The sequence below is a fragment of the Haliotis rufescens genome, unplaced genomic scaffold (assembly GCF_023055435.1).
Source record: "Haliotis rufescens isolate VD_foot unplaced genomic scaffold, xgHalRufe1.0.p SCAF_14, whole genome shotgun sequence".
NCBI classification, from domain to species: domain Eukaryota; kingdom Metazoa; phylum Mollusca; class Gastropoda; order Lepetellida; family Haliotidae; genus Haliotis; species Haliotis rufescens.
The window spans coordinates 1,733,026-1,748,418 of NW_025963824.1; the positions used below are offsets into that span (position 1 = coordinate 1,733,026).

Sequence of the window (15,393 nt, forward strand, 5' to 3'; positions counted from 1 at the left end):
TTCAAATATTGTAAGTAATACATTGTTGAAATTCTTGTCATCCTTTAAATTAGTACGGTACATACTAATAGGTGTCATGGCAAATATGGAGTCTGGTATGGAAAGTAACTTTGAAAGTGAAATTCCAACAGTGTCTTTAGTTACGCCCCTTGCCAAAAGTGTAATTCAGGCAAAATTTGGCACAACAACAACAAATTGTTTAGTAGACACAGGGGCATCCATTTGTTGTATTTCGTCTGCTTTTCTGAGCACAGCTTTTGAAAACCTTACTCTTGGAAACTCACCCTTTCCACAGGTAAAAGGTGTTGGCGGCGAATTGCATAAAGTGTTAGGTTCAGTTGTGTTAGATTTTGTCATTGAGGATCAGGAATTTTCTCAAAGATTCTATGTACTGCCTACACTGCCGAAGGCAGTGATACTAGGTGAGAACTTCCTTGATGACAATGATGCAGTCTTAGATTATAGCTGTCATTCCTTGATACTTAACAACAGCACCTCAGATAGGCAATATATCAATTTCATAGCCAATTCAGTGCATGAGATTAGTGGATTAGCAAAAACAATAGATCAGATTTACATCCCCCCTCAGAGTGAAATTCATTTCAAGGTCAGACTATCAGAGACCAAAGAGGATTCCCTCATCCTCATCGAACCCATTGCTTCCCTCACTGCTCATTCTGAAGTAGCAGGCGGTAGAACTCTTTCTAAATCAAAACGCAAGACTGCTACATTTAGGCTTATGAATCCCTCCCAAGAAGAAAAGGTTCTTGACAAGGGTACAGTTGTAGGCAAATTTAGTTACATTGACAAAGACTCTGTTTTTGAAATCGGCTCTGACCAACCATTCATCAGTACCGTTAACACCGACAATGAGAAGAGAGACAATGACACCAGGGATTATGTCAAAATTGCACAGGAGTTAGGATTTGATTTGACCAATACACAACTGACTCCAGACCAACGACACAGACTACTTTGATTTTTGGGACAAAATAGAAACATGTTTTCAACAAGTCTTGCAGATTTAGGTAAAACTGACCTGCACCAACATATCATTGACACTGGCAACCACCCACCCGTTAAGAGTATACCATATCGTCAATCTCCTCATCTCCAAAAAGTCACTGAAGAACTTATAGATGATTTTCTGAAGTATGATTTGATCGAGGAGTCAACTTCTATGTATTCAGCTCCCATTATCCTAGTCAAGAAACATGATGGCCTATCGGATGGCTCCAAATTCATCAACTCAAAAATCCCCATATGTTATGCTTTTCGGCCGGGAAATGAGAGCTCCACAAGATGTAGCATTAATTCCAAAAGAAAATTTAGGCCACAATAACAAAAGTTATCTTTCCAATTTGCTTGAGGAGCTTGAAATCACTAGAACAATCGCAGCTGAAAACACTGCTCGGGCTAAGGAGGTGTATTCAGAACAATATAATAGAAAGGCTAAAGAACCAGAATTCGCCCCAGGTCAAAGAGTTTGGCTTTACTGTCAAAAAGTTGAAAAAGGCCTTTCCAACAAATTAACCAAAAAGTGGTATGGTAGCTATTATATCATCCATACAGGTCCAAATTATACCTACAAACTGCGCCGATGTTCTGACGGCAAAATACACAAACCACTGGTCCATGCCAACCGTCTGAAGCCATATTTTGATCCTGCTGATCGTCCACAGTATCCTCCAGAACCATACCTCAATAACCCCAGTAACATAGATTCAGGAGTCATGGATGACAACGAGGAACCAGTCAATGATACTCATCTTGACAGCAACAATTCCCCACCAACAAGTTCAACTTACCAGGCAACTGATCAATCACCTCCACAACAGAAAGGTAAGAAGGTCAATTCCAAAACAAAGGCAGGTACTTCCAGCAACAAGAGTCAGAAGCAAAAGACCCCAACAAAGAAGAAAAACCCTGCTTCAAGTACAACAGAAAAACCTACCAGTCCCACGGCAACCATGAAGGAAAATCATGCCACACCAGGTCCTAGTGCTCCAACCAAGGTAAATGAAAAGGTAAATAAAGGGAAAAGAGGAGTGAATAGTAAGCATCACCAGCCCAAATCCAGAAAACAACCCGACGACAGCCAGGTACAACCTCCAAGTCCAACATCAGGTAATCAAACCAAGGACATCCCTCAGGTCTTCAATCCAGAGGACATCCACTCAATTGTTAGTTCCAAGAGAGCAAATGGCAAAATCTACTACAGAGTAAAATGGAAGGATCCAGAAAGAGGAAACACATGGGAGTATGGCAGCAGCATTCCAGACTCCGTTCGGGGAGAATTTCACCTCAAAAGAAGTATGTCAGGAAAACGACGAAAACGTCCACTGAAGAATCATAAGTTTTTCGACCAAAAGGAATCAGACAATAAATCAGTCAATGTTCTGTCAGGGAATACAATGTCAGGAAATGTCGAGCAAGACAACACCAAACCATGCATAGAATTAGATGTCAAACCATATCCGTTTTTTCCAAAACACCTACGAAAAGTAGATCATAAAATGGAAAGAGTTATGGGCATTGAAATTATTCAAGGAGACTGCTATGTCAAGGTCTCATATAAAGAATATCCTGGTCAATTCACATGCTATTTCGAAAGTGTTCCTCCCCACCTCATACAGCGCTACCCTGATGATAGCTGGAACGATCTCCATGAGTGGCTGGGTCTAGAAGATAATCCTCGATATGATCCAGAGGAACCACCAATTTATAAATCCAAAAGGGTTATTTTTCCACATAAAGACCATGAAAACATCAACACCTTTTCCTACCGTATTTCACTCACAAACGGTATTCTACCATACTATGATAACCTTACCGTACATACCAAACAATGCCAATTGCACATATTCTTGATCAAAATACAAAATCTCCTGAATAAACGTTGCAAATCACGAAACAGCTATTAGCTGTATCTTGTTATGTTTTCTTGTGTCCAGTCTTTTCACTATGGGTCGCCAGTTGAGAACAAATGGCATCAGCCTGATCATCTGAGTTATTTGTATCACAACAAATTTTGAGCATTGACCTGATCAACCAATCTCAAAAACAAAGTGAAACGAACCAAACCAAAGAACCTTATCGCGAATCGAAATGAAAACTAAAAGCGAATCAAACCGAATTGAAACGAACCGTATCACGAATCGAAATGAAGTGAACCAAACCAAACCATACCGTGAATCGAAACGAAACCGAACCTTATCGCGAATTGAAATGAAAGGAACCAAACCAAAGCAACCCATACTGCAAATCGTACCGAAGCAAATCAAACTATATAGCAAACCGAATGAAACTGAACCGCATTGCATTGAACCAAATTGAACTGAACGAAAATCGAAACGAAGCGAAGCGAAACAAACCAAATTGAAATAAACCAAACCTAACAACTGACATGAACCAAAACAAAGAAAAGGCAAACCAAATAGTTACGAAAACTAACAAAGAATTCTAAAAAGGATATACACCTTTTGTATACCGTATTAGTGTAATAAACCAATGCACTTGTTATATGCACATGCACATATATGTATATATAATGCGTCTAATGATTGTATCCAAAAATAGAGATATTTCTATTTTTCATGATATACTTTTGTAATTTGCCGCCAATACTTCCTGGTCATGACACCGTTTAGTAATAATTATGTACCGATCTTTTACATCATAATTATCATATTTGTTTTATTTTCTAGTTATTACAGACAAACTGAGGAAGTATTTATATATGACATATTATATGAACATGCTAACTCTCTTTTCTTTGTTTCCATGTAAAACCTCCATGGACACAGCCAACAATCCTAAACCTCAAGCCAGGATGTGGAACTCAAGGCCTCTTACATCACCCATAAACCACCAGTAGAGTGCCAAGACAAGCCAGCTCCACATCCAGATTCCCTGATGACAGCATTTTTATATTATGTTTCCTGATATAAAAGAGACTCTATAATAATTATTATTCACTACTACCAGTTTATAACTTTATACATTGTCCATCTAAGCCTTAATTATTTTTATTTTACACGTTTGGGGTCCAAACATTTTCAGATGGAGGGGAAGTTATCATGGGATAACATTTATACTAAGTTATCTTATAATAATTAGATCTACATCAAGTGCTTTTATGAGTTATCATGGTGTAATATTTATACATCATTTCATATAATTATAGTTTAAGTAATAAATATCATTAGGTAAAATGCATATATAAAATATCAGTAGTTTCAGTTAAAGCTTTTTTTAGATGGTTGCTAGCCTAAGGTAATGGGAGCGCATCTTCTAGACATACTATTCAATAAGACAAGAGTTACGTCTACATAGTTTAATTGATTTAAAGCTTTTAGATAAATGCTAGCCTAAGGTATCAAGATCCCATCTCCCAGACAAAGGATATTTATTTAAGTATATCTGTCATCACCCACCGGGGTATATTAGAATAACATTATTTCAATTAAGACTCATTAAGGATTAGCCCCCATACAAGCTCGTCTATAGTGCATTAAGGATTAGCCCCCATACAAGCTCGTCTATAGGGCATTAAGGATTAGCCCCCACACAAGCTCATCTATAGTGACACCCTAATCTCTTTCAAAGCATCCAGTAAATATGTCAACAACATTAGTGCCAGTCCAACAGGATAAACAGGATTTAGTATTCCCCTCTGTCTAGCCATCCATTTAGCTTAGGACACAACCAATCGTGTATCAACCAATCACATTCCTTTCTATTGTTTAAATTTTTGTTAAATACATACTGTAGGCAGGTTTTAGGCAGAGAAGGGGTTTGACTCTCTTACCAAGCAGACCTCTCTCCCACAGCCCAGAGTGTGTACCGACTCTCTGTGGCACCTCAGTTATATTCTAAGATATTGTAAATTGTTAATTGTTCTTGTAAATAAAATTGTGATTAGTCTCCTGTGACTCTGGCTCTTTGCTGACTAATTCCCCAAGAAAACCAGCACGTCATTTGGAAGGTATTGTTCACCCAGAACAGTTCCATGATAGGTTTATTACAAACATGACACCTTCTTCGTATAGACTCTACAATCTCCCTTTGTCATACACATGGAGTTCAAATTTTCATTTTCACTCTATCTATAGCTGTACATATCCATCCAGCTGACTTGTCGTACATTACCTGTCTTTAGCTCCACATATGTACCTAGCTGACATGGTGTAAATTCCCTGTATATAGGTCTACACATGTGCACAGGCCACTTGATGTGCATTATATGTCTACAACTCTACACATGCATCAAATTCACCTTGTGTAAATTACCTGTCTTTAGCCCCACATATGTACCAAGATGACATGGTGTACATTACCTGTCTTTAGCTCCACATATGTACCAAGATGACATGGTTTACATTACCTGTCTTAAGCTCTACATATGTACCAGGTTGACATCGTGTACATTACCTGTCTTTAGCTCCACATATGTACCAGGATGACATGGTGTACATTACCTGTCTTAAGCTCCACATATGTACCAAGATGACATGGTGTACATTACCTGTCTTTAGCTCTACATATGTACCAAGATGACATGGTGTACATTACCTGTCTTTAGCTCCACATATGTACCAAGATGACATGGTGTACATTACCTGTCTTTAGCTCTACATATGTACCAAGATGACATGGTGTATATTACCTGTCTTTAGCTCCACATATGTACCAGGATGACATGGTGTACATTACTTGTCTTTAGCTCTACATATGTACCAAGATGACATGGTGTACATTACCTGTCTTTAGCTCTACATATGTGTCAAGATGACATGGTGTATATTGCCTGTCTTAAGCTCCACATATGTACCAAGATGACATGGTGTACATTACCTGTCTTTAGCTCCACATATGTACCAAGATGACATGGTGTACATTACCTGTCTTTAGCTCTACATATGTGCCAAGATGACATGGTTTACATTACCTGTCTTTAGCTCTACATATGTACCAAGATGACATGGTGTACATTACCTGTCTTTAGCTCCACATATGTACCAAGATGACATGGTGTACATTACCTGTCTTTAGCTCTACATATGTACCAAGATGACATGGTGTATATTACCTGTCTTAAGCTCCACATATGTACCAAGATGACATGGTTTACATTACCTGTCTTTATGTCACATATGTACCAAGATGACATGGTGTATATTACCTGTCTTAAGCTCCACATATGTGCCAAGATGACATGTTGTATATCACCTGTCTTTATCTCCACATATGTAACAAGATGACATGGTGTACATTACCTGTCTTTATCTCCACATATGTACCAAGATGACATGGTGTACATTACCTGTCTTTATGTCACATATGTGCCTAGCTATTGGAGAATTACAAGTTATGAAAATCATAGGTCGGCGGGAGGGTGTACCTGGAAACTTTAGATTTTGTCCCTAAAAGCTAAAACTATTACAGGAGACAAGTAACATTTATTTTTTAGTATGCCAAACTGATGATTTTTAAGACAAACATATTTTCCGAACAATAACAATAAAATGTTTATTCCCTCAGAACTTTACTACACATTTCAAACATTGAAACCTTGTCATTATTTGCTGAATACATTAAATATATTCTTTATTTACGTTCGTCATTATTATAATGTTAATTTGTTGATTGGAACTCGCTACTTCTTGATGTTTCTCCACCACTTTGTAATGTACAATGACCTTGCCACTGGCCAATACGACATCGTCTTCTGTTGGTTGCCCAGCCATGTCGGCATTGTGGGTAACACACTGGCTGATGCTGCTGCAAAGGCAGCACTCAAAAAATCTGTGACCCCACTTCTTATTCCATACAGTGATATTAAACCTGTTATTAGATGTTACATCAGGGACCTTATGCAAAAGAAGTGGGACACCCAAGTAGGTGTAAATAAGCTACATGCCATAAAACAAACCATCGGTTACATTGACTTGGGTTGTCATTCAAAATTTGAAGAGGTCACTCTGTGACGATGTCGTATTGGCCATTCTCGTTATACGCACGAATATTTGTTAAAAGCTAAAGATCCTCCATTCTGTATCCCTTGTGATGAGAGAATCACCGTCATGCATGTTTTGCTTGATTGTGTCGATTTCTCTCTCAAAAGGGATAAATATTATCATTCATCTTCATTAAAGGATCCTTTTAATAATGTCAGTACTCATTTAATTCTTGTTTCTTTAAAAGAAATTGAGTTAATAGATAAATTTTGATTGTAATAAAAAATAAGTGGTTTTAATTTGGTAGAATGATTAGATAACTGTGATTATTTGTGGCTGTACCTTCAAAGGGGGTTGAAGTATCGTAAAATGATTGTCCTCCTGGGAGGGTGCGTAAGTCCCACTTCCTCCAAAGTATGTTTCATTTTCCTGGATTTTAATCGTAGTATGCTTGTTATTTTTAAATATTTTGGCTTCATGATTAACTATCACCAGTAGCCAGAGGGATGATGTAAATCCTGCTGGGGTCCCATGCAGGAAGCAGATGTACCGTAAGTCCCCATGGTCCCTAGTATGGTGTCCTAACTTCGGTTGCTGGTGATCTCTAGCCCATTTTTATAATGTATTGTTCAGAGTAGTCACATTTTCATGATAACATGCTAGTTTTAAATCTATATCTGTGATAGACTAGTACTTTTACTGTCCTTTGTTGATATATTTTAATATCTATGTGAATGTATTATTACTGTATGACTTGATTTAGTCACTATATGGCTGAAATATTGCCGATGTGACTTTAAATCTTAACTCACTCACTCACTAACTCCACCACTTTGTATAAAAAAAACCCATATATATATATATATATACTCTACTTGGGCCTGTGGCCTTTGTACTGAAATAAGCTTCTTCTTCTTCTTTAGGTATGCACCTAGCTGAAGTGGTGTACACTTCCTGTCCATAGATCTACAGGTGTGTTTAGCTGGCATGGTGTACTTTACCTGTCTATAGATCTACATGTGTACCTAGCTGACAAGGTGTACATTACCTGTATATACAAGAGCACTTCGTTACCGAGTTGTAAGCCACTCGAGAGATTCTACAAGAGCCAGCGCCAGCATATGCTGTGTAAGTCCGTTGTTGTATTGATCTCTTCACGCCAGAAACGTGTGGCATCACGTGACGTATCAAACCGCTTAAAAGCAGTGTTCAACCTACCTGTGGTACTTTGGAAACATTCATGTAGATAGTCTTGTCATCTGCATCTACGAAGTGACAGTCTCTCTTACCGGGTGTGGTGAATTATAGGATCCTCTGTAAACACTTTAAGATGACGCTGATGTGGTCAAGCGACGCTGGAAACCTGTGCCTGGCATTTTATTTTATGTCAGTATTTTCCACATGCAGCACGGAACAATGTGTACTTCAGAAGGTAGACAAATTGACGCCTTGTTCTGCCACTATCAGGAACATTGGCATCAAAATGTGCCAAGTTAGATGTAATGAAAAGGGTGGATGTTTGAGTTTGGAATACAATCATGAAACTTTAACCTGTCGTTTGTCAAGTGATGAAGCAAAGAAAATTAAGAAGAGGGAAGGATTCATCGTAGAATCTAAGGATCATTCGTATGTAAGTTAAAGATACAGCTAGCTAAATAAAATCTAAATTCATATAATTTTCATTGTGTCTTCTCAAATATCATAGAACGCCATCTGTAAAATCGATGTACTCATTAGAAGGCAGACGTTCTATCTCGGAGTTTCTTCACGTGCAGAATAATGTATTGTGTGATTTATAACATTACAGATATGTGACAGATCAGAAACAACAAAATAAATCACGAAAATGAGAAAGAGGTTCAGATTCTATTTTACTATAACATCTAATCCGACCACTTTACCCAAATCCCGCCTACACTTCACAGTAAATGCAACAAACACATATGGTCCCTTTCCTTTGTGTTTAAAGGTTCAGACTGGGCCCTGTGCATCCAAGACCTGCAGCCTGAATTCTCGATGTTTGGCGACTAGATCTGGGAAAACTGTCTGTATAGACGGTAAGCGCCCAGAAAATTCTACCATATTTAAATTTCAACTGAGTGTTTTCAACTGCTTTCTGGAGTTTTTCAGCAATACACATTTATCTTTTTAGGTATATTTCTATTACTTATTTCTAAAACACACGTAATATGCTTTTATCTAAAAGTTGATTCATTCCTCAATCAAAGGTATATCTGCAAATAAATTTACTGAACTATGTATTTCGTGTCGAATGCCTACCTGAAATCTTCCGCCTCCTTGCCTGTCTGGTAGAATAATACTGTTCTGATTATGTTTTTTTTAGAATGACCATTCCGTGTCTAGTGCTCTTTGTACGGCATAAAGTTTGCTTTGGGCAAAATTAATAATATAACCATTGTGAAAATGTCCCAGGTCAGTCTTCATCTACAGTTTGAAAAGTTGTAAGTTGCTGGTAGTTTACACTATTAGTTTGAAGTCCGCCAATATAACAACATCTACTCTACTGTATAAACATTGCCTTCAACATGTGTATATACTTGCCAGCCAGACTCTGTATATCACTTGCTTGATAACGGTCTAAGAACCTACATCGAAACGTTGCTCTTAATTGTAACTCTATCATTGTTTAAGTTGACAGTAGTCTATCAGACCAACATGTACTAGCTCCACAGAAAGCCTAGTGTAGTAGGTACTGATCATGAAGTGTAAAACGTCATATATCTATCCATGGTGACCTTATTTTGCGGTTCAGTATATTAGTAGTGTTGCAGCCTCCGGTGACCCGATCAAGATGGAGGCACTGAACCCTGGGGTGACACCGGAGTCTGAGCTACGCGGTACGTGGGAGAATACGGTGGACCACTGGTGATAGTGTCAGTGTGCACATTGGACAGTTTGTCAAGTCACCAGAAGCATCAGCAAGCTCTGTCGTTATAAGAAAATATCCGTTCGTCTGGAACATATTTCTTATATTTACCACACAGTGCTTAAATGTATATGTATACGGGAATGTGTCAACACATAAGTAGAGTTTCAGTCAATTCTAACCACCCTGTTTGTCTCCACAGCCACGAGCAGAGAGGAGGAAACACGGAAGTCTCGGATCCCTCTAGAACCTGACACACGAGGTGGGTGGAGACAATGTCACGTGTATTGTAGTGGGCAAACCACTACCCAGGCATACACACAACTGTGTTAGAACTGTAAGACCTGACACACGAGGTGGGTGGAGACAATGTCACATGTATTGTAGTGGGCAAACCACTACCCAGACATACACACAACTGTGTTAGAACTGAAAGACTTGACACACGAGGTGGGTGGAGACAATGTCACATGTATTGTAGTGGGCAAACCACTACCCAGACATACACACAACTGTGTTAGAACTGAAAGACTTGACACACGAGGTGGGTGGAGACAATGTCACATGTATTGTAGTGGGCAAACCACTACCCAGACATACACACAACTGTGTTAGAACTGTAAGACCTGACACACGAGGTGGGTGGAGACAATGTCACATGTATTGTAGTGGGCCAACCACAACCCAGACATACACACAACTGTGTTAGAACTGTAAGACCTGACACACGAGGTGGGTGGAGACAATGTCACATGTATTGTAGTGGGCAAACCACTACCCAGACATAGACATAACTGTGTTAGAACTGAAAGACTTGACACACGAGGTGGGTGGAGACAATGTCACGTGTATTGTGGTGGACAAACCACTACCCAGGCATACACACAACTGTTTTAGAACAGAAACACCTGACACACGAGGTGGGTGGAGACAATGTCACATATTTTGTAGTGGACAAACCACTACCCAGGCATACACACAACTGTTTTAGAACAGAAACACCTGACACACGAGGTGGGTGGAGACAATGTCACATATTTTGTAGTGGACAAACCACTACCCAGGCATACACACAACTGTGTTAGAACAGAGAAAAACCTGACACACGAGGTGGGTGGAGACAATGTCACATATTTTGTAGTGGACAAACCACTACCCAGGCATACACACAACTGTTTTAGAACTGAAAGATTTGACACACGAGGTGGGTGGAGACAATGTCACATATTTTGTAGTGGACAAACCACTACCCAGGCATACACACAACTGTGTTAGAACTGTAAGATATAACAGAAACATTCTGGTGATGTAAATACCTCATGTGTAAATCCTCACCAGCTCTAGTCATTCTCTCGACAATCACCGTCTTAGTGTCAGCCATGCATGTGTTGCATGTTCAGAAAATACATCATGTGTTTTATATCCTCACAGTAAGTCGTGAACAATAGTGCTGTAAGATCTAGATGTCTGACATGTGTACATAGTTTACTTTGTGTTTCAGCGACACCGACTCCTGCAAGTACAGACCCCCAAGCAGACAGCGACCTCCGTGATGCCAGCACATGGGGAAACGTGGTGGCTGTGAAGCGCATCCTGGCAGCAGGACGGGCTGACGTCAACAGTAAAGACTTGAATGGGTGGACACCGGTGCTGTGGGCAGCACGGAAGGGACACAGAGAAGTGGTGGAGCTCCTGGTGAGGAAAGGAGCTGATGTGTCAGTGTTGACCTTTAACGATGACAACATCCTTCACGTGGCATGTATGGGTAGTGATGTGGAGATGGTGAAGTATGTGCTGTCACTGAACGTTGTGGACATCAACGCCAGGAACAAGTGGGGACGGACCGCGGTCTCCTGGGCGAGACTCTTTAGTCATCGGCGAGTGGAGAATCTGCTTCTGTCCCTCGGCGCTCAGTGACGTCAGTGTTGTGTTTGTGTAGACTGTGGTGGAGAAAGTCACGTGGTGTGCCGTTCACGTCGTCTTCTTTTATATTCCCGGATTAGGTGAGAATGTTTGTAGTGTTTGAATAGAAATAAAACTTGTTGACAATATTTTGAGATATTTTGTCATCTGTTTTGTTTGGAACTCCGCATGATCAGGTGAGAAAATTGTTAACTGAGTGTAAAAAGAGATGATGTGTGATTATAAGGTGAACACTGCATCTCGTAATATATAATTAGTCTGTCTTAATAATGTGTCAAGAGTTTGTAACCAATCGTGAAACAGACAAGAAACTGTTTGTTTACATCTCGCTGCACTCTGTGACTTCACACTTAGCCGAGGTTCGTCGAGCTGCATTGGCGGCAAATGTACAAGGAATGCCGCCAAGACCAATTCTAACCCTGAATCATCACCGGACTATTACAGCTATAAGCTCGGTTGACTCGTGCTAATCCGTGGCATGGTTTCAAAACACCATCTATGTTTGTTTGTTGTTTAACGTCACAATCAGCAAATTCCCAGACATATGACGGCGGTATGTACATAACCAGACAATCCAGTGATTATGAGCATCGAACTACTCAATTAGGATTTTTTGATATTCTCGTTACTTTGATTATATTTTCGTAATTTCGACTTTATTCTCGTTATTTCAATTATATTCTCGAAACTTCTACTTTTAATTTATGAGAAAAATATTCAAAATTATGATAAAATATTACGATGTTGCAAGAAAAGAACTTTAAGCAATTAATAAATAACGAGTCCAAATTCGAAATTTCAAGTTTTTAGAATACATTTAAAAAAAAAAACGAAATTAAGATAGAAACAAACTCGATTATTTAAGCAACAAGAAAATGACTGAAATTACGAAAATATAATCGAAGTAATGACAAAAAGGCCGAAATGTCGAGAAAATAAACAAATAATTGGAACAAGGAGAAATTGTGGTTTAAAAATAAAGATATTCTACCACAGTGGGTTTCATAAAAAGTGAATTGTGCGAGGATTGCACTCGCACCACAGGGGCTTGTAAGGCAAACATAATAGTTGTATAATAGTACTGACCCCGTTAGTGACGGTATATACATCTTGCTGGTGACTTTTGCGTTACAATCCCTTGTGCCTCGCACGGCACGTACTGGGTCTACCCCCGACAATATACTTGCGCAGGGATGTAGATTATTAAATTTCCTGATTGTGTGAATTTAACAGTCCAATACTGCCTAAAATGTGAACGGCAGAAATATTGATCGAATAGGTTGGTATGCTTATTGAGCCAATGTATGCATCGAATAGACGAGTGGATCTCTCAAACTATGAGAAAGTGCTACAGTGTAAAATCTGAAGTTTGCTTTGTTTACATTTCAAACCAGTGCAGTTTTCCGAGCCCAGCCTGTTTTTCGCTTGATTTTTAGGTAGACATTGTGTATTGGTGACAAAGACCATTTGTCATATCACACTAAAATGTAAACTGGGCAGCAAAAGAAAGTATAGGTCGAGTTCCATGATCGATAAAAAAATAACAAGAAGAGGTTTTGTTGTGAATTATTATATAATCTAGGGAAGGGTAACAGATGATTGATCAACCACAGTTTGAATGAAAGTTTGCAATCACAGGTAATATAAGCTCAGGGTAAACAATGGTGGGGTAAGAAATTTCATTTTCAAAAGTTGTCTGAAATGTCACCAAAAAATTGTCAGACACACTACAAGTTCATTGTCGACACAGTTGCCTTCAAAAGCGTGTATGACCTCCAGCTGCCTCAATGCATGCTGTGGTAGCCGCCTCATCGATGACATCAGTCTTCTGATGACGTGGCCTGGAATCCGTTGCCACTCGTCTCTCAGGGCCTGCTGCAGTTCTTGTCTGTTGACGGGAGGCTAATAACGTGGCAATCTGTCCGTCAAGATGGACCCACAGATACTCAATAGGATTCACATCGGATGAATGGGCAGGCCAGGGAAAAACGTCAACGTTCTGCTGGTTTAGAAAGTTCCGACTCAGCCTTGCAGTATGGAGCCTGGCATTGTCGTGATGAAACAATGTCCCCTGCTGTTGGTTTTGTAAGAACGGAAGCACTACTGGCTGCAACACTTGGTCTGTGTACTGCACAACGTTCAGGTTTCCCTGTATAATCACCAAATCAGTATTCTGATCTCAACAAATACCGCCCCATTGAGCTGTGTTCACCAGACCATAAATACAAGGTCGGCCGTCTTACTTAGCGTTCGGTTGCTAGACTTTAATGGCATGAACCATTCCACGGGGTCCAGTCTAGCCATTGCAGCCAGCTGACAGTAGAACAGTAGTGAATTTAGATGCGAGTTTATTTCTAGGGGAATCCCCGTGTTGACACGATTGTCGCAGGTTGGTATGTGTTCGCCATTAATAAAATGATTGTTTGTGGATTGCGAACATATTCATTTTGCCCTCATGAGTCATTCCACTTGATTGCAAATATAACGTTTTTCGTTCGCCAAATTTATGCTTTAGACATTACAATAATGATATAGCCGTCACCACTACTAATGTCTTATTATTTCACGTCCCATTTCCCCAAACCCCACTTTCTGTTTTGTATTTTGAAAGAATTAATAAAAGAAAGTTTTGTGTAGACACTTTTACACTAATTCTAAGAGGATGTTGGAAATGAATATGAACAGCCATGTTGTCTGACTGTTGAAGGAATTTGAGATCTTCACAATCACCGGGTGTGACCATGTAGACAGAATCTCGTTAGGGTTTGTGATTTTTACATTTGCCCAAAAACCAAACGTAACAGTTTATTATTAGAGGTTGTGAGTACCTATATCATGTAGATGGGATGTCTTTAGGGTTTTAATCCTTCATTGAGAGGCATTTGGAAGTTGGGGTACTACGTTAGGGTAAGATTTATTGGTGATTTTAATCCTTTCTTTCTCTGTGGGTAATCCTTCACGTTGATGGGACGAAGTCACTCAACCAGGTCATGACAATAGTTATGGGCAAGGCTCGGGATCGCGAAAAGATCACTAGAGGTGTTGATGGAGGCTGGACATGCAGCATACAGCATTTCCTGTGTATGCAGGAACGGGAACCTCGTCTGTGTTTAAATCGGTACTTAAAACCTTGATATACAAGGGTACGGCCACCACAAGGCTGCGTCATATATATATATATATATATATATATATATAATCTCATTCATTACTCGTTAACTCGTAACTGCAAGTTCCTTTATTATTTAAATTTCAATGAACTGAGTTTATACACATGTTAGCTTTCATAGGTTGTGATGGATACTTGTAAAATCCTCCGTTGAGTTTACTCACTACATACTGTGAGCGTTTTTGGCATGACATCTGTTCTTGTATAAACATAGTAACGATGCTCACTCACTCACTGTTAATCCTCTGCAGTTTGCTGGCAAAGTGTGGATAAACCTGAGTGTCAAAGACGATCAAACTTAGTTCGAATACTTGTTTATCTGTGACATCACCCAACTGGTGACATTTTCATAAACTTGGCAAGTGATGATGAATTTTAATATTAATATTATTATAGTTAATGAAGTTGTTAATAAAACTTTAATCAAATTGTGCTTCACTCTCGCGAAAAATATA

General features: G+C 39.3%; 1 protein-coding gene across 1 annotated transcript; it reads left to right on the top strand.

Moving 5' to 3' along the window:
* Positions 1-1,733: 1,733 nt before the first annotated feature.
* On the top strand, positions 1,734-11,763 carry LOC125379280 (integrin-linked protein kinase-like). Its single transcript, XM_048395549.1, has 3 exons — positions 1,734-1,842; positions 10,049-10,108; positions 11,348-11,763. Exons 1-3 carry the CDS (start codon positions 1,734-1,736, stop codon positions 11,761-11,763), a joined length of 585 nt encoding a protein of 194 aa, XP_048251506.1.
* Positions 11,764-15,393: the final 3,630 nt, after the last annotated feature.

What these genes read in the sequence shown, in the direction of transcription:
- LOC125379280 (XM_048395549.1), top strand. Translation starts at nt 1,734, where the DNA reads ATGGATGACAACGAGGAACCAGTCAATGATACTCATCTTGACAGCAAC. An exon ending in ATCACCTCCACAACAGAAAG is followed by an intron (nt 1,843 to 10,048) that starts GTAAGAAGGTCA and finishes TTGTCTCCACAG; the next exon opens with CCACGAGCAGAGAGGAGGAA. An exon ending in TCTAGAACCTGACACACGAG is followed by an intron (nt 10,109 to 11,347) that starts GTGGGTGGAGAC and finishes TTTGTGTTTCAG; the next exon opens with CGACACCGACTCCTGCAAGT.